Source organism: Mytilus galloprovincialis, chromosome 14 (genome assembly GCF_965363235.1).
Source record: "Mytilus galloprovincialis chromosome 14, xbMytGall1.hap1.1, whole genome shotgun sequence".
Lineage (NCBI taxonomy): Eukaryota > Metazoa > Mollusca > Bivalvia > Mytilida > Mytilidae > Mytilus > Mytilus galloprovincialis.
This window is the reverse complement of record NC_134851.1, coordinates 20,138,931-20,164,566: the sequence shown is the minus strand read 5'-3', so window position 1 is coordinate 20,164,566 and position 25,636 is coordinate 20,138,931. Positions and strand designations below refer to the sequence as shown.

Here is a 25,636-nt window from a genome sequence, read left to right as displayed (position 1 = left end):
TTGCCATTTGATTAGTTTCTGTTTTGAATTTTCCTCGGAGTTCAGTTTTTTTTTATCTTTCTTTTTTTCTAAAAATGTCTATTGATACCATATTTTATTTTATAGGCATAATGAATCAACTGGTATGGACCATTCTTCTAACTGCAATGAACTTATTATGTGGGGTCGAGTGCCAGCTTTTGGGTTGGTAAATTTAATTAGACATTCGTTTTGACCTATCCCATCATTATTACACTTTTAAGTAACAATAACTAATTTTATTAATGATGAAGAAATATACAATGAATTTCTTATCCATCATATTCATGACTAAATGCAAGTATACTGACGGACTTGAAAAACGCAACTATCATATTTGATGATGGTTTTTACAATGAAGCAAGACATGATATTGCTTTTCAAATAAATACGATTCATACTTCTTCCTATTTAACAAAATCAATATCTGACTCGCGCGAATTTCTTAAAGCAAAATTTGAAACCCAAAAATGATTTTTAAGTTTATTTTTAAGTGATACAATTTTTCAATTTATATGTTCACTAAAATCAGTTGAAAAAGCTGCATCTCCATATTGGAAAGACTCAACAACAAAAATCTGAATAGGCACATAACAAAATTGCAAAAAGAAAAAGGAATGGTGCTGTAACCAGACAATTGGACGTCAGAAACGCTCCTTATTGTCCTTCAAACAACGATACTGGCATTGGATTTGGTAATGACTATCAATGACCAGATCAATGTGTAGTAAAAACGCAACGTCTAAAGAATATTTGATTACCGACGTTATTTGCGGGACACGTTAACGGCCGCAACGTCAACTGCTTATTAAATACCGGTTTACAACTCCCCATCCATGTCACAATTTATCAGAGTAAACCATTATATTTCAAATTCATATACTGAAATGCAACCGAAAAAAAAATTATGGCCCTTAAATTCAACCGTATAATTGACAAAAAACACAATTTAATGAATATGATAAAGGCATATTTAACACATAAACACAGAACTCAAAGCATGCCCAACATATATACTTGGTTGACCTCTCTGACAATGATTTTGGTGTTGGTTACATGCAGTTAAAGCCTCCGACGTCGGCACATCAATTGAGTTTCAGTGCATACCACATAAGTAACTGATGAAATGCATACCTGTCATTACCTTTGTTTTATAAACATGTGTTTTGTATATTTGAGAAAATATGTTCCCTGAACACATTTAACTCTGTGTTATTCATACTTATATGTCTTGTACTCATATCTGATTTTTGGTCTAACTATCTTTAGGTGATTTGCGTATACTTTCGACAAGTCCATTGAATAAAGGACGATTGGAAATTTATTATGAAGGTGAATGGGGAACAGTCTGCGATAATCAGTTTGAAAATGTTGATGCAGAGGTGGCATGTCGACAGCTCGGATATTGGTTTGTATTGATTTTGAGGCAGTTACAAAACGTAAAAATCAATTCCAATAAGTTCATTATTCACATTTGTGGCCTTTGTATTAGAGATTATCTTAGGTTCAAAAAGTTCCAATTATGAATGTAATATCAAGAGATATTTGATCGACAGCTATTTTTTAACACAAAAATCTGTATCGAAATAAAATTCCATGGATATTATGAAATTTATTAACAAACAGCTGACATTTTCCCGAAACACTATGAAAACTGAAGGCAAACGATCTGTCTTGCTTTCTTAAAGTTAAATTGAAAGCATTCTTGTTTGAGTTGTGGAACAATTATATCTAAAAAAATAATAATTTGCTTAATATACCATTTTAGTAAAAAAAAATCCTTTGTTAATAGACACATGTGGTGACCATCGAGCTTTTGCATAACTTATATTTTTGACTCATTCGTGGGATTCTGATACACCAAGTTACTTGAAAATTAGATTGTTTCTTTCCAATATTGTCTTTGTACAAACACGTTTTCTTCATGTAATGAACTAGACATTACAAGTACTTGACAAAAATAAATGACTGAACGGAAATATAAAAAAGAAGATGTGGTATGATTGCCAATGACACAACTGACCACAAGATAACACAATGACACAGACATCAACAATTAAAGAGTAGTACCGTAGTTTTTTCTACGGGCCGTGAATGATTGAGTATTCCACTTTAGAGTAATAAACATAATATAAATTACAGAACGAAAAGTAGAAAATATGTAACCCCGTGTATCTTTCATTTATTTATAGCTCCGGAATAATGATTCCATCAAAACTGGTTTATGACGGCCAGGGTACTATTTGGTTAAATGACATAGACTGTCTTGGTTCAGAAAGTAAATTACTGAACTGTACACACTCTGTCGAAACATCGCATTGTCATCACTCTGAAGATGTTGGCGTCCATTGTTTTCTCAGCTGTCCAGCAGAAGACGATGAAGGTACGATAGAGTTTTAAACAAACTTTCGTCTGTCATAAAAGTGAGAGGTTCAGTAACCTATAAACCAGGTTTAATCTACCAATCTTACATAAAAAAAAATGTGTGTACCAAGATAGAAATTTGATAGTTGTTACCTTTGTTTGTTTGGTGTGTTAAATTTTGAATTTGCCATTTGACAAGGTACTTTCCAATCAGTAATTTTGGTATTAAACTTAATAGAATAAAATGTGCATGGCTATTGTATTAGAAAATGAAAAACACATTATTGTTTAGAAGTTACTTGGTCTATTGTAGAACAGTTCCTCTAAACTAAACTTGAATACATATAGCATCTGAGTGGTCTACATCATATCCACGTCTTTCTTATATATAAGACTGATTACTTTTAGCTTGGAATGACATGATCAAACAAATTAGGAATCTGCTGGTTTTTTTTTTTTTTTTTAATTTAAATGTGTTGCTCTTAATGTTTAGCATTGTACTTTGTCATGAAAGCTTGACCTTTTAAAACATAATTATCAATTAAATCCTTTTGTAAACATTCCAATATTTAGCGTACATATAACAAGTCTGCTGTCAGTTTAGTTACTTCATATTACAATAGAAAATAAACAAAATTGAACAACAAAAGCTTTACAAAATGGTTTTGAAAGGTATGTGTGTCACATGGATATAAAAAGTTTGAAAACTTCTTTCACTGATAAATCATCTGAATTTTTATGATTGATTTTTTTAAGGTCTTTTACGGTTAATGACGTGTTCCGCTGACAATAAAGGACGACTGGAAATTAATTATAAAGGTGAATGGGGAACAATATGTCAAAACTACTTTGATCATGTTGATGCAGCAGTAGCCTGTAGACAACTAGGATATTGGTGTGTATAAAATTTAAAAAAGCAGTACCACTACTAATATATAAATGATTTTGAATCAATTGAATCATATTAATTTATAATAATTGAATTTTGGATGTAACGCATCTTCTGATTGGCTGACGTCACTTTGTTATCAGCCCATTGACATAATTTTGTCATGTGACCGTGACATCATCAAAATGTTTTCATGGTTTTCTACGGTTTAAAATTGAATTTAGAATTGAATTATAAAAAATGACTGTAATATTTATTCTGTCTATTCAAAATAACATAAGAATGTGGAGTACACTGTAAAATAACCCGCTATGGGCATATTAAGTATGTACCAATTTTTTTTATGTTATTTCTTCAAAGACAGAACAAAATATTGCAGTCATTTCTTGATTAAATTCATAAGGATATTCTATGATTTAAAGTTTGATATTCATGATAACGTCTATGAAAGCAATGTTACATTCTATAGTCTCATTTAAAAAAAGATTATCTCATAAAACATGTTAAATATCATATCTTATTACAATTTGTTATATCAGCTCTGTTTAATAATATAACAGACAAAATACTCCCCTTCGGGATACCCATCTCCTGATTATAAAGATCATTGCGGTTTAAATCTGTAAATGTTAACAGCGAATATTTTACAAAAGTATTTGTTTGTTTTAATGACAGATTTACATATCTGCACAGACCTCTCGAAAATTCCAAACAAAATGGACCTTTTTACTGAATCAAGTTTGCTTATTTAATACACAGTTGCTAAATGTTTTGCCTATTAAGTATAAAGTTGCTAAATGTTCTGCTTATCATATTTATGTCGTTCGTGATGTTAAACTTAAGAGTTTTTTACGAAAGTTCTTGACACTTTCAGATGAATCACATATCTAAGCCATACACTGAAGTTCTTTTGAATCGATATACTGTGCATAACATACTAGTAGTTACTCTCCATACATTGTTTTGAATTAACCGTTGTCAAAATCGTCTTGAACATTGAAAGTACTAAATAGAATTGAAAATATCAGAACGATTTGAATGATTTTTATATTCTGTGTTTTGACACCACTTTTTATCAACGCTTTTGAGCTATTTCGAGTCGGCCAGTTTTTATTGGTGGAGTAAGCCAATGTGCTGCTGAAACCACCGACATTCGATAGGGAAACTGTCAGTCATAGTCAATTAAGATTTGAGTTAAGTGCAATTGCACGAGCGGGGTTCGAACTCAAAACTTCAGTGCTTTCTGGCTTATGATAACAGTAGTAACTACTTAAACAAGTCGGCCATCTAGGGTTCTTATGTTGTAAATTACACGAATCAGTTAGACATCTACTATTCACTATGATGCTAATCTATGTCGTGATTTAAATGTATATACTTAGTAGATATAGGAAGATGTGGTTTGAGTGTCAATGAGACGAGACGTATCTCCATCCAAATAACCTTTTTTTAAAGTACTGCCTGCAATACCTTTCGAAATTAGAAGCTTTCATATATGATTCATGAAAGTAAAAAAAGTAGCCCTTTCTTTTGCAACAATAAAACATAGGGTCATGCAGCATTTATGGGGCATCTACATGACCTTGATTACACACACTGTAGATTTGCACTTGATTCCTTTACTGAACCCTATTACTTTTCAACCCTGTAGAAAACAACAAAAGTACGTTAATCATTGAATTTTTATTTCTGGTTTTGATCCATGTATCGAAAAATATTTCTTACAAACATTATCAACCAATCAGGAGAGCACATAACTTAGGTTTTATACAGAAAGGTCTCCCTTTAATGGGCGGTTTGTTATGACGTTTATTTTTTTTAATGAGTTTACCCCTTAAATATTAGTACGAAAAGTAGTGAATATCTAACTCCACGTTTATGAATACAAAAATAAAACATTCATTGTCAAATGTTTAATACGAAACGAAAAATAAATGATAACCGCTTTATTAAAATTCATAGGGCACTTCACACTGTTTATAAACGAGTTCTAGCATCCCTATGTAACAATACATCATTCGGAATTATCTTTCGTTTATACATAGTTCTGGACAGATGATTCACTCCAAATACGTCGATGGTGGTGAAGGAACCATTTGGCTGGATTACGTCAATTGTTTTGGTTCAGAACATAAATTAATCAATTGCAAACACTCAATCGATACATCACACTGCAGTCATTTGAACGATGTCGGCCTCCATTGTTATTTAAACTGTCCATCAGAAGAAGATGAAGGTAAAATGTGATTTAAATAGATTGTTGATAGAAATCGTAAAAAAATGTTCATGACTTACGTACAGATTGGTGCGGTCCTAACCTTGACAAAAGTTAACTTGTTTACTGCTTTCTAAGTTAACTTGAGAATTTTTAAGCAGTCAAGCAAGTTAACTTCGTCGTTGGTGGACCAGACCTACTGTCTGCTTTTTTAAGAACTGCTGCAGGGCTATCGACAAGTCTGCTCCAGACCAGACCTGTGGAAAAGTCTGCTTTTGACCAGTCCTGAGGACAGATCTGCCCCAGACGAGACCTGTGGACAAGTCTGCATTTGACCAGTCCTGAGGATAGGTCTGCCTCAGACCAGACCTGTGGACAGATCTGTTCCTGACCAGACCTGAGGACAGGTCTGCTTTTGACCAGACCTGTGGACAAGTCTGCTATTGACCAGACCTGAGGACAGGTCTGCTTATGACAGTATATTGTTATAAGAGTTTCCATATCAGACTTGAACTTTAATTAAAATGCGTAAAACAATATTCCCATTGTTTTTCCACAGATATCATTTATTATTTACTCGCTAGACTTTACTAGATATTATACAAATTCTCTTTTTTCTCATTTGATATACATGTATTCATAACTGAATAGAAAACATGCTTATACAATCACATAGACTGGTTTTTTTTAATTAGAAGGCGGATAAAAAGGTTGTCCAACGCTTCGGAGCAATATTCACGGGATATCAACAACATTGTCGACGTTGCTTCGTTCCCCGTTTTTTACCTGTTCCTTCCTTAATTTTACTTTATGCATACAGTTGTACATGCATGGATATTTCATTGTTATTCAACTTGTTTGCATTGGATTAACTATTCTATTTTCCGCAGAATATTCTAACAGAAATTCTACAGTGTCCGTAAACATACGGTGTGGTAAAACTATCAACAATGTCGTCAAATTCGTCAGATTGATCAAGCGATTTGTCTTTGCCGATTAACTGAGATATGGGACCAATCTCCGGCGCAGAGATCATATCCGTTCCTTACTTGCTCCACAATACTACACTTATATGAGTGTTGTGTTACGTAGTATTGAACGGAACGGATATGTGATCTCTGCGCCGGAGATTGATATGGGACGTCCCAGAATTATACTCAATACACACTTTAATGAAATAGTTGTCATTTGAGGTTGAACTATAAGCAAAAACAATGAACCGACATAATAGATAAACAGTATACAATTCCCAGAAGAGAATCTTTTTTATTAAGTCATTGTAACTAGGGTAGTATTTACAAATGAATACACCTTAATATTGCTATTTGTCTGCCATTGCTGGATATCACACAGGTTCCCGTAAAATTTGGATGTCATCAAACAAAATATCTGACGCCACAATTGAAAAGTGATTGTTGTATGCGTCAACGTAGGAGGGCGTCCCAGAAAGAAATAAAAATAGCCTTGCCAGACGTCATTATTATTTGGACTATAATCAGACATGTCAGTGTTGGTACTTTGATGATGCGGCATAATAGTTTTGTTTTACACACCATCATGAACTACTATATATATGTAGTGACTGTAATTTTGAATAAAGAGATGAAATACTGACACTCTCATGTTATGCAGAATTTTTGTTGCATTTATATAGTTTACCAATATTATTGATTACATGTACATATATGCTCCTACTAAAAAAATCCTGGTATCAAAAACATTGCTGATCAACTATGCAGGTATACAGATTTACAATTTAAAGTTCACATATGGTCAGTTTTGGTCGATGCAGTCAAATACTTTTGTTGTAAAAACAGCATGGAGGTATCAAAACTACTGAAATTTTGTAATAAATATCAATATTTTGGGAAAAAGGAGAACATGCTGGTATCTTAAATTTATGCGAACAAAACTTTGTTGTTATTATATTTGAATATTGCTGTAAATTATAATTATACATTGAATCCCAACATTAAAAATATGGCTGATTAACTATGCTGGTATGTAGATTTACAATTTAAAGTTCACATATGGTCAGTTTTGGTCAATGCGGTCAAATAATTTTGTTGTACAAGACAGCATGAGGTATCAAAACTACTGCAATTTTGTTACGTATCAGTATTTTGGGTGAAAAGAGGACATGCTGGCAACCGTAATTTATGTGAACAAAAATTGTTCTTATTATATTGGAATATTGCTGTTCATTGTATTATACATTGAACATGTTGAATCCTGACATAAAAAATATGGCTGATTTACTATGCGGGTATATAGATTTACAAATTAAAGTGCACATTTGATCAGTTTTGGTCAATGGGGTAAACAACAATTGTTGTACTAGTCAGTATGAGGTATCAAAACTACTGAAATTTTGTTACGTATCAGTATTTTGAGTAAAAAGAGGACATGCTGGCACCCTAAATTTATGCGAACAAAAAAATTGTTCTTATTATAATGGAATATTGCTGTCCATTGTATTACACATTGAATCCTGACATAAAAAATATTGATGATTTACTATGCGGGTATATAGATTTACAAATTAAAGTGCACATATGGTCAGTGAAAAATTGTCCCCAGTACTTGCACATAATTTCATGGATGTTACATAAAAATATGTCACAAAGGACAATATTTCATAGTGTATCTTTTTTTTCTGTTCCTAAAGAAGGGAAATAATTTAGAAATCATTGAAATGTTTTAATCAATTAGTTAAATCAAAATTGAAATTTAAATAAAGACAACACAGATGTCAACAAAAATGGAAAGTGATAATTATAAACAGCTGTATGATTATGTGTGTTACGGTCAATACAAAAGTTTGAAAATAATGATAGGAGATCATTTAGAAGGAAGGCAAAGCAGTTTCAAATTAAAAACAATGAAATGTATTATATATACATGTTGACAAAACAAAACACAAGAGAAAACATTGAAATTTGAAATTCATAAGGACAAATTGAAACAAGACCGAAATGTATGTGCAAGAAGAAAAAGCAATCAAGCATTTATGAATATTTTTCATGACATTATTGATCTTGTAAAAAAGGACAATTCAAAGATGTTAAAACAATTCATAGATTCCTATTATATTTAAAAACAAATGTCAATTTAATCTTATTATTTTTGTAAATTTTTTTTTAAGGTATTAGACAAGACTTTTATGCAATATGAACATGATTTCACTATGAGAAGATGACCAAAGAATGTCACAATAGAATCTCTTGTCAAGGGACACTTTTACATAGAAGTGGACAATATTTTATAATACTATTATGTCTTGGACCAAATTTTATAGGTCTTATCTGTGAAATTTTGTCCAAGGGACATCATTTCATGGGGGACACTATTTAATCCTACATTTACACCACTAGGAAGATAGAAATTCTATTACCGTGTTCACGGTTTACTTTTGTGCAGTACTAGTTCTTATAAAGATAACCATAGATGTAATATCAAATTTGGAGCTGGGTCTGCTTACCCTTCCATCTGAGATCGCCCCCCCCCCCCCCCCACGTTTTTGGTGCGGTTCACTGGTATTTGTTCTATATATGGAAAACGTTGTTTCTTAGCTTGTTGTTTCGTTGTATTTATTCACACAATGTCATCATTAGTTATAAAGTATCAAATACAATAATAAGGTAATTTTTTTATTTTTTGAAAATCAAATATCGTCGACTCCTTTAAAAATCAACTAAGACTTCAATCTTAATACAAACCAAAAACAAAAATCAAGTATAAAGAACATAAGAAACATTCAGTTTAAAATATTTGAAATAATCATGTTGTAAGCAGCTCGATTTTATATTGTACAGATAACACCATAATTATAATGATGTTCCCCTTCGATTTGTTCATCCGAACATCAAACTTTTCTGATTACTTCAAAATAGGACAACTGAAAACTGGTATGTATTGAGAGATGCATCAAAACAGTTTCAATGCGGATACGGGTAATACAAAAATAAGTTGCATATATATTTAAAAGTCCGCAATCCGTAATGCATAACCTACAAATATATATCATATGTTTCAGGAAAAAAATATTTTATAGCTTACTATGCGGTATGGGCTTTGCTCACTGCTGAAGGTCGTACGGTTACCTATAGTTGTTAATGTTTGTGTCATTTTGGTTTTTTGTGGATAGTTGTCTCATTTGCAATCATACCACATCTTCTTTTTTATATTATCTACAAAAACATAATAGATAATATCTAAATATAACTGTCGAATTCGCTTTGGGGGTTTCTCGATTTTTAGAAAAGATCGCTAAAAAGTTATGTAAAGGCCTTCAAAAACGAATTACATGACGGAAAGTATATATAAATAATGTTATAACAAACATTATTGTCAAACTGACAGTTCTGAGGAAAACAAATATACACAAAGACATCACCCAAAAGACTTCTGAAAAGTAAATTTAAGTCAAACGAATACATACATTTCTATCGCACTAATTTAGCATCTACTGCCTTTCATTTCTGAATTTTCTTTTCAGGTCGTTTGCGTTTGATTTCTTCGAGTTGTATTGCAAATAAAGGACGACTTGAAATTAGTTATAAAGGTGAATGGGGAACAATATGCTCTTCTTACTTTGATCATGTTGATGCAGACGTAGCATGTAGACAGCTTGGATATTGGTGAGTATAAAATTCAAAGCAGTATCACAAATGTACGGAAGCCGATAAGGGCCATTCAAAAAAATAATTTTATGTCGTAATTACGACTAAATGACACAGATATTAACAACTATACGTCATCATAATGCACCCAATAATTACAAAAGCCCCGCATAGTCAGCTATAAAAGAGGGAGGAAAGATACCAGACGGAGAGTCCCCGAAATGCTGTGTTGGAGACAGTGTTATTATTCAATTATTAGCTCCCTTGGTAAAACTCCAAATTTCATATTTAATGCATTTTATTGTTAAATAATTTACATGAAGCTTAATGAGTATATATTTGTTAATTGCATAGCTTTTGCTATTTGAATTCATAGTTGAAGATATTTATTTATATTGTAAAGTTTAATATTTGCATCGTCGCAAAATCTTTGGATACCTTCTTTGAATACCTTCAGTGAGAAACTTATATATTTTATAAAACAAAAATAGAGGGATATAAATTAAAGAATGTCAAATGGCTGTACAGACAGATTAGAAAGATAAGACTATGTGAATATGCGAGCCTAACTTGCCAACTAAACATCCCATCTCCTTCAAAATAAGCGCTTACTACATGGCTTCTTGTAATAAGGGTGAATAAGAGTAGCAATTGCTCATATGCTACTTTCAAACGATGGGCACGATATTCCTACAACACGTTACACTTAAAATGCGACGTCCAAGAGGGTCTTTGACTTCGATTAATTTTTGCAAGTTTTATTCGGTTTTTTATATTGTTGGTTGATTCTGGTTCTGTTCGTTTTGTGATGTCATTTTATCAAATAATTACCTCGAGTTGTGGAAATCGATATAATAATGTTTACCCTTTAAGTTATTTCAACTTTAAATGCAGTACTGTCGTAAATTATGTAGGAAGAAAAGATGGGACGGAAGTACATATATACGGTTTTCATATTTTTTTTTATGTTAAGGATGTTTAACTTTCAAGTTGCATATCATCCGTCATTGTAAAATTTCTATATCTTAATTCATCCCCAATACAAATATATCTGACACTCTGCAAGTAAATCGAACATTTTTACCCTTGCTTAAATTTGAATAGAATTGTATTTTCACTGGCACATAAGTTGTTGCCGAAATACACCCCTTCAATTACTTGAACCTTGGCTTGAGAATTATTTCCCAAGTCATCTTCAGATATATACATTTTAAAATATAGTAATCTACTCCTCGGTCGTCCGCGAAAACGCAAACAAAAATATAATCCCGTTTTTTTTTAATTCGATGAAATGGTTTTCGTTGCTGTTTGGGATTCGTCTTTCAATTACCTTCATGTCATGCACAAGTTTATATTGACGAAAAGTTCCGGCTTCGCTAGTACAGGAATTACTTTCATCACGAAATAGCAGGACAAATCGCGAAGTAAAACATTCCGTGAACTGGTATTTAGTGTTTTGATATTGGTGATTGCACCTAACTGAAGTGACGACTTTAAATGATCTATTTCGGAGTACTTCCGTAACATAAATTTCAATTTATTTTACAAAATGGGATTCCCCCCCCCCCCCCCCCCATTTCCAAATTCTTTTAAATGAATCGTTAAAAGCTATACAATTTATTAAAATTGCAAAATTTAACCTGTCTCGAACCTATTTCCCCGGGCGGAGTCTTTAGCAACATGCACTAAATTTTTTTCGGCAGCAATCATTAACATCTTTCTCCAAATTTCATAACACGATTTGTTTTAATTATCATAAACATTTAATTGAAACATTAGCACATTTTAACGTCGGAAATTAGCGTCTAGGATTTTAGACGTTTTCAAACATTTGGAAAAATTGGCTTCCCTTTTGTAATGTATGGAAGCATTTTATTCCTTTAAGACCCAAGTATGTAGTTGATAAGGAAAGAATCTTGGCATTTTTTTACTCTTCGTATATGTAACTTTTGTTTTGATCAATTATAAAAAAAATACGCCTTAACTGCTTTGAAAAATGAAGTATCAACTTTGACAAAATGGCTACCGTTTGAAAAACGACTGTGTAGAGAAGATGTTATTGAATCAGCAATATTTGAACTCACATGAGGAAAATATTGTACTTTTGTTAGACATTATAATTGTCTTACTATTTTTGTTCATTTTTTTCTACAATATGCAGTCGAGCCAAATGAAATTTGGTAAAATAACGGATTTGACGCCACAAAAAACCGACACATGTCGTTGTTCCTGTCAAGAATCAAGAAGATCAGAGAATAAGAAATAGTATCATTATACATAAGAGTTAAAACAGTTTTTCATAAATGTAACGTCGGATGGGGACATCCGTTTTTTTCACATAGCTTTCTTTTTTTAATCCTCAAATATACTAGATATTACTTAGGAGATGTTCAAGAGCTGTAAAAACATAATTCAAAACATATATTGAATTTGTTTTAATATTTGTTCGTGTTTTCTAACATTTTTATTTTGTTTTGCGGATGAAATTTCGAAGATTCTGTTTTAAATCCTAGGGGTTGTAGGAACATCGCGCGTGCCCAACGTTTGAAAGTAGAAATAGAGCTATCAATACTTCAATACACCCTTATACCAAGAAGCCATGTAGTTTGCGCTTATTAAAAGGGAGATTGAAAGCTTGGCTTGACTTGGTTGTACAATTTCAGTCCTCTAATAATTCCACATTTCATTCTTCCAACATGTGTGACTGCATAGCTATTCTAGCACCGGTAACTTGTTATAACGACTTTGTTTGACTGTACAGCCCTAACACTATGGGCCATCATACCAAATTGGTATCTATAACATATATAAGTTTCTCACTGAAGGTACCCAAAGGAGGTAACCAAAGATTTTGTGACGATGCAAATATTAAACTTTACAATATAAATAAATATCTTCAACCAATGAATTCAAATAGCAAAAGCTATGCAATTAACAAATACATTTGTATATACTTATTAAGCTTCATGTAAATTATTTATCAAGAGAATACATTAAATATGACATTTGGAGTTTTACCGAGGGAGCTAATAATTGAATAATATCACTGTCTGCCACACAGCATTTCGGGGAATCTCCCTCTGGTAGCTTTCTTCCCTCTTTTATAGCTGACCATGCGGGGGCTTTTATAATTATCGGGGACATTATGATGACGTATAATTGTTAATTTCTTTGCCATTTAGTCTCTTGGCAATCATAATACATATTCTTTTAAATAAAGCGATGTCGTTATTACGACATAGCTATGTCGTTAAAACGACATAGTGATGTCGTTATAACGACATGATATGTCGAAATTACGACATAGCAATGTCGTTATAACGACATGTTATGTCGAAATTACGACATAGCGATGTCGTAATAACGACATGTTATGTCGAAATTACGACATGCTATGTCGTAATAACGACATAAAATATTTTTTTTGAATGACCCTTATCGGCTTCCGTACAAATGTTATAATATGAATAAATCAGATCCTTCATCTAATTTATATCAAAATTTACAAGGGACTATTTGTGGTTAACATTTGAAGTTCATAATATAATAGTCAAAGCTTGAAGGTTTTGTTCGACATTCATATTTGAGATTAAGATTCCTTTCTATATATTATACATAATATAATTGAGAAAGGAAATGGGGAATGTTTCAAAGCGACAACAACCCGACCATAGAGCAGACACATTTTTGAAATCTACTTTTGAAAGTTTATTAGCCGATTAATATTTAAGAATGATCCCTTACCTGAGATTCGAATATTAAATTTGATCTTTCTAAGTATATAATGTTAAAAAGTTCCGTTTTACAGCTTGATATGTTTTTTTTGTAAAACAAACGACAGCTTTTGTTTAGAGATGATCATCTTTTGAAAAGCTACACACTAATTAGCTTTATGTACGGATAAAACTCTAGAGCATCTGATACATGTGTAGCTTGCTGTTTAATCTGATCCATGGTGGTGTGTTGAAGGCTTTTCTATGACTTATGATTGTGTACTTTTGACACATTGCGACTTAGATGGAGAGTTGTCGCGTACACTAGCAATCAAACCTCATTTTTCATATTTCTATTGACACATGTTGATTTCGAAAGGTGATAATGTGTTTACCTGCTATAATGATTTATAATGAGCATTTGAAAAAGATTTTTCTAATGTATATTTCACCATCATTACATGAATTTGATTGGTAATTGTAAAGGTATCATTTTTAAGTTATTAAAAATATATTAAATGTCTGTTTTGAAGAATATTTATATGTGACTGAAAGCCTTTTTGCAATTGCAAAACATATAGTACCGGAAAACAGAATCCGGTTTGCTTTTCAGTGATTTTAATTATATGGGTTCCATTCTCATAAGAATTTGAATCAATACCAAATGTAAAGATATCGATACTAATGATGAGAATAAATCAGTTTTTACTTTATGATGTAAATTCACACATTTTACAAGACGTACTCTATTTTTTTCAGGGTTATATGATGGCCAAGCAATATAAAAAAAGTTCTATTAAACTTGATTTACTAGAAATAACATATATATATATACAATTATTCTTCAAAATAATTTTGAACAAACCGGTGATACAATTGTCTTCAAGTACCATGGTTGTAGTGTATGCCCTCATACTTTTAGTGAGCAAATTTGTTAGGGGTTTTCGATTGTGACAAATATTTCTGCATATTCAATCATCTGACATTTACCCTCATGAGGAGTGTTGTTTCATTGGGAATCATATCGCATCTCCATTTTATATTGAAATATTCAAAGGAGCATTAAAAGTATTGAACATACTTAAAATCTGAGAACGCCATATTGTGAACATGTAAACCCATGTTTCTATCATTTATTTATAGTTCCGGACAGAGGATTACTCATCAATATGTGGACGATGGACAAGGAACCATTTGGTTTACTAACATGGACTGCTCTGGTTCAGAAAATAAATTGATCGATTGCACACACTCGATCGATACATTGCACTGTAATCACGGGTTTGATGTCGGCCTCTATTGTTATCTCCGCTGTCCATTAGAAGAAGATGAAGGTGGGTTTGGTTAAAATCAAACAATTGAAGTTATCGTATAGAAGTGCACTTTTCTATTGAAATTTAAAATTGTTAACAGGGTACAGTTAAACCAGTCTACTTCGGTGAAGTACATAAACAAATTGCTATACGTCAATTTATAACAATTTGTTGTATATCGTATTTGATATATGATAAAGATGCACTGTTATCTGATTTGCAATGGATAGATGTTGTTTCCTGGTCTGTTTTTTTAGTAATATTACTAATAAATTTTTCTTGGAATTTGGGAAAATTAAATACTGTTGAGCCAAGTAACACAAATAAAACAATCTAAATCGGAAACAAATCAAATAAGAAAGCATAATAAATAACAAATAACCAGTTTTGAAAATTTGAATTTATCATGAAGAAAACATGAAGCATGTGTGTAGTGCACAGATAACACAATTATTGTTATTGTCAAACTGATATTAGGAAAACATACTATACACAAAGAAATCTACTAAAGAACCCCGAAAAGTAAAGTCTATTTGATTTAACATCTTTTGATAACTGATTTTTTTCGCAGGCCTTTTGCGTTTAATTTCGAGTTCTTCTGCAAATACAGGACGACTTGAAATTAATTATAAAGGTGAATGGGGAACAATATGCTCTACTCAATTTGATGATGTTGATGCAGCAGTAGCCTGTAGACAGCTCGGATATTGGTGAGTATAAAATTCAAAGCATTATCACAAATGTGTAAATATGTCTAAACTAGACCTTTCAGCCTATTGTTTACCAAATACATGAGGCAATGTTTTTGAATAAAATAATGAAATTCGTTTTATAATATCAAATGATTGAAAGGTTATATTATTTCGAGTTTTAAGTTAAGGCGGTTAAAATCACATAACCTTTTGCCAAAATGGTGAAAAATTTTACAGGAAGTTCTTGGTTTCTTCCCGGAATCTCATGGTCATAAAGTGATAAGGTAATATAATGAGGATCTATTGATTTCAATAAATCGAAATTACATATAAGTAGTTACGCATTATGATTAATTTGAACGCATCGATCTTAAAATGGTCTTAAAGTATTCAACTGATCATTGCAAATTTGTAGACAAATGTATCCTGTCACCGCACAAGTTCATCTGACAGCGTATGTCATGTGTTTATGGCTTATTTACAATAAATCCATTTGACGTTGTTTATGTACTGATTAATATTTTAGCCTAAGATTCATGATTTGTGACTTTGAACTAGCTGTCGGTAACTGTAAGTGCTCTCATACTAGTATCTATGAGTCTGTCACAAGTCAGGAGTCTGTTATTCGGTGGTTGCTGTTTGTTGATGTGTAACATGGGATTTTTTTGGTACATAAATAAGACCAAGTTTTTTCGTTTGAATTGATTTATATTTGTCATTTTTTGGGTTTTTTTATAGTTGACTATACGACATAGCTTTACGCATTGTTGTAGGCCATACGGCGACCTAAAGTTGTTTATTTATAGTCATTTGGTCTCTTGTGGAGAGTTGTCTCATTGGCAATCATACCACATCCTCTTTTTTATATATATCTAACGAATTGAACATATTTAAATATCGGAACGCCATATATAGAACATATTACCTCATGTATTTATCATATTTATAGTTCCGGGCAGATGATTAGCCATCACTATGTGGAAGATGGACAAGGAATCATTTGGTTTGATAATGTTAACTGTTCTGGGTCAGAAAATAAATTGATCTTTTGCACACACTCGATCGATACATTGCACTGTAGTCACTGGTTTGATGTCGGCCTCTATTGTTATCTCAGCTGTCCATTAGAAGAAGATGAAGGTAGGTTTTAATTAAACATCTTAGACGTTCAAATCAATCGTACAGCAGTGAACATGGCTATTGAAAGGAACAGTTGTAGTTTTAATATTTGCTAAAATTTTGTAGCGTACAGATAACATGATAATTTAAATAGTCAAACTATAAGTTCTTAGGAAAACAAATTATGCTCAAAGAAATTTACCAAAGGCCTTCCAAAAAGTAAAGTTTGAACAATTGTCACAAATTGAACATATATTTTCATAACTTAATTTTCTTTGCAGGTCGTTTGCGTTTAATTTCGAGTTTGACTGCAAATACAGGACGACTGGAAATTAATTATAAAGGTGAATGGGGAACAATTTGCTCTTCTCAATTTGATGATGTTGATGCAGCAGTAGCCTGTAGACAGCTCGGATATTGGTGAGTATAAAATTCAAAGCATTATCACAAATGTGTAAATATGTCTAAACTAGACCTTTCAGCCTATTGTTTACCAAATACATGAGGCAATGATTTTATTTAAAATATGAAATTCGTTTTATAATATCAAATGATTGAAAGGTTATATTACTACGAGTTATAAGTTAAGGCGCTTAAAATCACATAACCTTTTGCCAAAATGGTGAAAAAATTTACAGGAAGTTCTTGGTTTTTTCCCGGAATCTCATGGTCATAAAGTGATAAGGTAATATAATGAGGATTTATGGATTTCAATAAATTGAAATTACATATAATAGTTACGCATTATGATTAATTTGAACGCATCGATCTTTAAATGGTCACAAAGTATTCAACTGATCATTGCAAATTTGTAGACAAATGTATCTTGTCATCGCACAAGTTCATCTGACAGTGTATGTCATGTGTTTATGGCTTATTTACACTAAATCCATTTGACGTTGTATATGTACTGATTAATAATTAAGCCTAAGATTCATGATTTGTGACTTTGAACTAGCTGTCGGTAACTGTAAATACTCTCATACCAGTATCTATGAGCCTGTCACAAATCAGGAGTCTGTTATTCGGTGGTTGTTGTTTGTTGATGTGTAACATTGTTTTTTTTTTGGTACATAAATAAGACCAAGTTTTCTCGTTTGAATTGATTTATATTTGTCATTTTTTTGTTTTTTTTTTATAGTTGACTATACGACATGGCTTTACGCATTGTTGTAGGCCATACGGCGACCTAAAGTTGTTTATTTATGGTCATTTGGTCTCTTGTGGAGAGTTGTCTCATTGGCAATCATACCACATCCTCTTTTTTATATATATCTAACGAATTGAACATATTTAAAATATCGGAACGCCATATATAGAACATATTACCTTATGTATTTATCATATTTATAGTTCCGGGCAGATGATTAGCCATCACTATGTGGAAGATGGACAAGGAATCATTTGGTTTGATAATGTTAACTGTTCTGGGTCAGAAAATAAATTGATCTATTGCACACACTCGATCGATACATTGCACTGTAGTCACTGGTTTGATGTCGGCCTCTATTGTTATCTCAGCTGTCCATTAGAAGAAGATGAAGGTAGGTTTTAATTAAACATCTTAGACGTTCAAATCAATCGTACAGCAGTGAACATGGCTATTGAAAGGAACAATTGTAGTTTTAATATTTGCTAAAATTTTGTAGCGTACAGATAACATGATAATTTAAATAGTCAAACTATAAGTTCTTAGGAAAACAAATTATGCTCAAAGAAATTTACCAAAGGCCTTCCAAAAAGTAAAATTTGAACAATTATCACAAATTGAACATATATTTTCATAACTTAATTTTCTTTGCAGGTCGTTTGCGTTTAATTTCGGGTTTGACTGCAAATACAGGACGACTGGAAATTAATTATAAAGGTGAATGGGGAACAATTTGCTCTAATCAATTTGATGATGTTGATGCAGCAGTAGCCTGTAGACAGCTCGGATATTGGTGAGTATAAAATTCAAAGCATTATCACAAATGTGTAAATATTTCTAAACTAGACCTTTCAGCCTATTGTTTACCAAATACATCAGGCAATGTGTTTGATTAAAATATGAAATTCGTTTTATAATATCAAATGATTGAAAGGTTATATTACTACGAGTTTTAAGTTAAGGCGGTTAAATCACATAACCTTTTGCCAAAATGGTGAAAAAATTTACAGGAAGTACTTGTTTTTTCCCGGAATCTCATGGTCATTAAGTGACCAGGTAATATAATGAGGATCTATTGATTTCAATAAATCGAAATTTCATATAAGCAGTTACGCATTATGATTAATTTGAACGCATCAATCTTTAAATGGTCACAAAGTATTTAACTGATCATTGCAAATTTGTAGATATATGTATCTTGTCATTGCACAAGTTCATCTGACAGTGTATGTCATGTGTTTATGGCTTATTTACACTAAATCCATTTGACGTTGTATATGTACTGATTAATAATTTAGCCTAAGATTCATGATTTGTGACTTTGAACTAGCTGTCGGTAACTGTAAGTACTCTCATACCAGTATATATGAGCCTGTCACAAGTCAGGAGTCTGTTATTCGGTGGTTGTTGTTTGTTGATGTGTAACATGGTTTTTTGGGGGTACATAAATAAGACCAAGTTTTCTCGTTTGAATTGATTTATATTTGTCATTTTTTTGGGGTTTTTTATAGCTGACTATACGATATGGCTTTACGCATTGTTGTAGGCCATACGGCGACCTAAAGTTGTTTATTTATGGTCATTTGGTCTCTTGTGGAGAGTTGTCTCATTGGCAATCATACCAAATCCTCTTTTTTTTTTATATATATCTAACGAATTGAACATATTTAAAATATTGGAACGCCATATATAGAACATATTACCTCATGTATTTATCATATTTGTAGTTCCGGGCAGATGATTCGCCATCACTATGTGGAAGATGGACAAGGAATCATTTGGTTTGATAATGTTAATTGTTCTGGGTCAGAAAATAAATTGACCAATTGCACATACTCGATCGATATATTGCACTGTAGTCACTGGTTTGATGTCGGCCTCTATTGTTATCTCAGCTGTCCATTAGAAGAAGATGAAGGTAGGTTTTAATTAAACATCTTAGACGTTTAAATCAATCGAACAGCAATGGCCATTGAAAGGAAAAAATGTAGTTTTAATATTTGGTAAAATTTTGTAGCGAACAGATAACATGATAATTTAAATGGTCAAACTATAAGTTCTTAGGAAAACAAATTCTGCACAAAGAAATTTACTAAAGGCCTTCCAAAAAGTAAAGTTTGAACAATAGTCACAAATTGAACATCTATTTTTATAACTTAATTTTCTTTGCAGGTCGTTTGCGTTTAATTTCGAGTTTGACTGCAAACAAGGGACGGCTGGAAATTAATTATAAAGGTGAATGGGGAACAATTTGTCATAATCACTTTGATAATGTGGATGCAGCAGTAGCATGTAGACAACTCGGATATTGGTGAGTTAGCGTGCAAAGCTGTATCACAAATGTATTAATAAGAATAAATCAGATCCTTCTTCATTTCTTCGTATTTATTGTTACAAAAGTGTGTTTTACGGGCTAGTTATAGTTTAAAATTTGAAAAAAAACTAGAACACTCCCGCGAAATCGCGGGTATATACAGCTTGTGGACTATTGTAGGATGATTTTTTTTTTGTAAGAGATAGTATGTATGGGAAATTTCATAAAAGGTATCAACAGCCTTCTTCCTTGTTCAAAAAAGTTCGATATTTGTTTTCTATCCATTAAATTCAAATATTTTCTTGTGTCTGGCCTCAGACCACAATTATTCTTCTCCTTTGCTACAATGCTGCTTTTGGTAAAAGTCAATTAAAATTAACAATTTGCACCGTTTCAAACATGAAATAAATTTTACTGCTTGTATATAGACAATTATAAGTCTAATAAAATATCCTTCTAGGACAATCCGTCAGTGTGTTTTTTTTTTTCTTTTGAGAGCCTGTCAGTTTGTTTTAGATTTACCAGTTTGACTGTCCCTTTGGTATATTTCGTCCCTCTTTTATTAAGATGTCAATAGTAGGATATGCAGCATGTTTAACTGACTAAGGCTAATTTGAGGGGTGGTCGGAGGGGTCCTGATCCCGAAATCCCGCGCTTAAAACCATGAAATCGAGAGATGCAGAATTAAAAGAAATGCATATCCCGAACTCACGAAATCGAAAAATATATTCTCGGATCCAGTAAGGATCAATCCCCAAATTCCGAGCTTAAAAACACACGATCCTGACGCCCCGAAAAATGCTCGCCTACTTTTTATCTCTACCTTACTTTCATTTTTGCTAAATCACTAATTTCCCTTTCAACAATAATTTTTTATGTCCCATTTATGGGCATTATGTTTTCAGGCTAGTCTGTCCGTCCGTCCGTTCGCTCGTTCGTCCGTCTGCCCATGTATGTGCCTCTTCTGGTTAAAGTTTTTGGTCGAGGTAGTTTTAGATGAAGTTAAGCATGTTTTACTTATTGTAATATATATATGCAAGTGGTATGACACCTTAAGTAGTAAACATATAAAAAAAAAACAGTAGACAGAATCAGGGCCGACATTCTATACTAACATAGAAAGTCCCTGACAGAATACAGATAGTATCTATATATTAAAGTAGTATAATTGTAGTTAACATGTTAATAAACGCGAAAAAAAAATGTTCTCTATAAGGAGGTATAATATTTGTGATTATTACTATCTTAACACCATGATATAAAGAACGCTCTGAATGGCTTATTTCTTTTCTCCATTTTTGTTATCCGTCATACGATTGGTTGTACTTGTGTGAGATATTTTACTTATTTTAATATATATAAACATTTCATAGAAAACAGTAGACAGAATACAGAGAGTCTCTATATATTAAAGTATCATAATCGTAGTTTACATAAAAATAAACGCTAGAAATAACTTTTGTCCTCTATAAGGAGGCATAGTAGTTGTGATTCATACGATCTAAGTCCCATGCTATGGAGAACGCTCTGATTGGCTTATTTATCTTTCATATGCAGTTATCTATCATACGATTGGTTGTATTTGTGCATCTTTCAAACCGGAAATCTAATCTAAATCTTAAAGTTAGTCTGATGACGGAATCATATCCGGACTCCTTTTTTTGGTTTTTTGGGTTTCCCATGCGTAATCTATACAACATTTGACAATTTTGCGCAACCTGTAGTGTGAAAATAAGTCCGATGACACATTCTTTGTATTAATGTTCTTAAACAAGCAGGATGTAAACTACATTTGGGCAAATTATTAAGAAATTCTATGGATTATAATTTAGATACCCCATCTACCTTAAGTTCACAAATTTTCAAGCAATCCTTAAGTTTTCAAAGATATCACTTGGACAAATCAAAACACTGAAGTTCTTTTGTATTGATTTACTGGCAAAAACGTACTAGCAGTTATTCTTTAATTTAAATGAAACGTTTTTAAAATGGTTCACAAGAATATCTTCAACTAAATATTGAAAGTATTGAGCAAAATTTTTTTTTTTTAACGCAACAGTATTGAATATCTAACACCTTATATCTTTCATTGATCTATAGTTCCGGACAGATGATTCCTTACCAAAATGTGGAAGATGGAAAAGGAACCATTTGGTTAGATGCCATACATTGCTCTGGTTCAGAACATAAATTAATCAATTGCACATACTCAACCGATACGTCACATTGTAGTCACTGGTACGATGCCGGCATTGATTGTTTTCATAATTGTTCAACAGATTATGAAGGTATGATTGTGTTTTATAAAAAAACGCTAGAAGCCATTGTAAAAAAATGTTTATACATTTTTTTTTTATTTTCGTTGGTACTAATTTTTGTTATTTGAAGAAAACTTTCATGGATATTGAATTTGTATTTTTCCAAAAGTCTGCATATCAACATTCAACTAATTTGGAATTCATTGAACTGTACAATTTGTGGTTTCCCCTTGCATGTTATTAAATACAGCACACGTATTGAAGGCCATACGATGACCTATTAATTTCTGTGTCAATGGCATTTATAACACATCTTTATCATAAATCTTCGAACTATAAAATCTATAGATTATCGTTTTGCGAAACTCAACCTTATTGAAAGCAATATTTTTTCTTTTTTTTTTACTTTATCATTTAAACATGTTGAAAACTTGTATTGAGAACGAAAGACTTACTTGTGTATTCTTGTACTGCAAAATGGACAATTTTTACAGTTGAGCCTGACTTAAACGTAATCATTGGTGTTATCAAGACGTTTTGAAATAGACGGCTTTAATGAAGGGTCATTCCTTACCGTCACTTCAGTTTAAGTTAAGCATTCACAATATGTTCTATATATCTGAAGTATTATATTTTTTCGAATTTGTATTATTCATTTGTGGTCATCTGTTAGATTGTGAACCACTTCCGGTATGTTACATCATATTTGAACTAATTGATCAAGACATGTAAACAAACTGTTTAACGTTTTATTTTAGAATTGTACTTGATGCTTAAAGAAAGTGTAAACCGTTTAAGAAAATATTGTCAGTACAATGTATTCACGTATATTATAATTTGTATAGTACATTTGTATATCCAATGTATTGACCATATATTCATTGAACATATAACTAATTGCATATATATACTTATACACTCGTATAGGTAACTTGTACGTATGATTTACGATAAAGGAATATTATATCATTTACAAGTGTTTCATATATCATACAATACATCATGTATTTACTTTGCTTTTTTAAATGTTTTTTAAGAGAGAGAGAGAGGACTTTTCTGTATTATGTTATCAATCTAGATATTCTCATCTAACATTTGAAATGTTTTGTACGATCTTAGTAATGTTTGAAACTTACAAAACGCAGTTCCATGCAATATCATCTATGATGAGTTTATGTTAATGTTACATTACAATTAAAAGTTCTCACTGTTCATAAGGCTATACAATTGGAAATGAGAACGTAAATCCGTTTTATTGAACCTCTTAAATACCAAAATTTTGCTCGACATAAAGAAATCTACAATTAATTGAACTTACAATCATTCAATTTACATACAAGTTGTTTTCATTTTGATTTTATAATATACATATCTCACAAAATTATATACATTATTTTTTTTATTTTTTCTTTGCGAAACTGAATGATGCGTAATCTCGAAATCAGCGAAAGTATCACAGTACATTGGAACAACTTCTTCTGCTCATACTTGAAAGATGATCCCACGCACCTTATTGACCGAACTTCTTGTTAGATGTTAAAATTTTCTATCTGTGCACTGAAGAACGTATCTACTTGATGATCAATACACAGGCTATATCAGGTAAAATAAATGACAACTGTTAAAACTTCTTCAAATATAGGTCCATTGAAGTATTAAATCATTGTCACTGCTTGCTTATTACAATAAATTCAATATCTGACAAAAGATGGGTGGTCTTACAGAAAGCTGAATATGTGCTACTTTCAACACGAATGCATGATCAGACGTAAACAATTATCACTGTATAGAGAGTAAGAAAGAGTTTAAAATGTGGATTCAATATATATCAATACATAAATCAAAAATAGACGCTATTAACAAGATTAAGTTCAATATACATTCACTTAAATTATAAAACATTGATTATGCTTCAAATTAACAATTCAATCTTTCTTTTGTTTTTGTTTCAGTTAAAAGTGTAATGGACTATCAATAATTGTTGCTGTTAGCAGATTGGTGTTCTTGAATATCCATCATCAAATGGTACATGGTTAGGGCTTATGAGCCAAAGATAGGACATTTGAAAATGTATAAACTGTTTATGAGCGAACATCTGAATGGATTGAAGTACTCCCAGTAAAACTCCTCTAATGTGAACTCAAAGTGTTGGTAAAATAAAAATCTTCATTACTGTTAATTATACGATATATAGTAGACTAAAATCACACTGTTGCAGTCTGATAGTTTTTCAAATGTGCTAATTCCAGGGCATGCTGTAGTAGTATTATATCTGACTGACAGTTCTTCAATATAAGCTACACCGAGCAAATTAAGAGGAACATATACCAATTTAGTTACGCAGAAATATTTTACAACAATCTTCACATATGCCAGCTCTATTCTAGTGTCATACAGTGTTTGTAAATACAAAAAAAAAAACCTATTGTCAGTTTAACAAAGCAATGCCAAAGTTAGTGGCAAAATGAATTTCGTCACAGAATAAACTATTACTCTGAAACAAGCCATAAAAAAAATAATAAAAAAATGTTAAGTGTCTTTAATCTTGAAGTAGGTGCTATTTCTGTTTAAAGTAGTTATCATTCTATTGAATTCATGACTAAATTATTTAGGGGGTATTACAAGTGACAGGGTTAGCTAGCTATTAAATCAGGTCAATCAACCATTTTCTACATAAAAAATTACAGTACCAAGTCAGGGATATGACATTTGTTATCTATTCGTTTGATTTGTTTGAGCTTTTGATTTTGCAATTTGATTAAGGACTTTCTGTTTTAAATTTCCTCGCAGTTCAGTATTATTGTGATTCTACCTTTTTAATTCAAGATTTTTGACCTGTGCTTGATAAAAATGGTATTAACAGTTATTTTCCCTTACAGAGATATAATATTGCGGTAGTATTGTAAGATATAGATAGATATAAGAAGATGTGGTGTGCGTGCAAATGAGACAACCCTCAATCCAAGTCA

At 31.9% G+C, this 25,636-nt stretch overlaps 1 protein-coding gene across 1 annotated transcript; it reads left to right on the top strand.

The window, feature by feature from the left end:
• Positions 1 to 111: 111 nt before the first annotated feature.
• LOC143058624 (scavenger receptor cysteine-rich domain-containing protein DMBT1-like) lies at positions 112 to 25,113 on the top strand. Its single transcript, XM_076232099.1, has 16 exons — positions 112 to 183; positions 1,288 to 1,426; positions 2,211 to 2,401; positions 3,139 to 3,277; positions 5,317 to 5,507; positions 9,985 to 10,126; positions 14,965 to 15,155; positions 15,706 to 15,844; positions 16,776 to 16,966; positions 17,227 to 17,365; positions 18,299 to 18,489; positions 18,750 to 18,888; positions 19,823 to 20,013; positions 20,268 to 20,406; positions 22,510 to 24,269; positions 24,620 to 25,113. The coding sequence occupies exons 1-15, from the start codon at positions 147 to 149 to the stop codon at positions 22,793 to 22,795; spliced, it is 2,445 nt and encodes an 814-aa protein (XP_076088214.1). The 5' UTR covers positions 112 to 146; the 3' UTR covers positions 22,796 to 24,269; positions 24,620 to 25,113.
• The last annotated feature ends 523 nt before the right edge of the window (positions 25,114 to 25,636 follow it).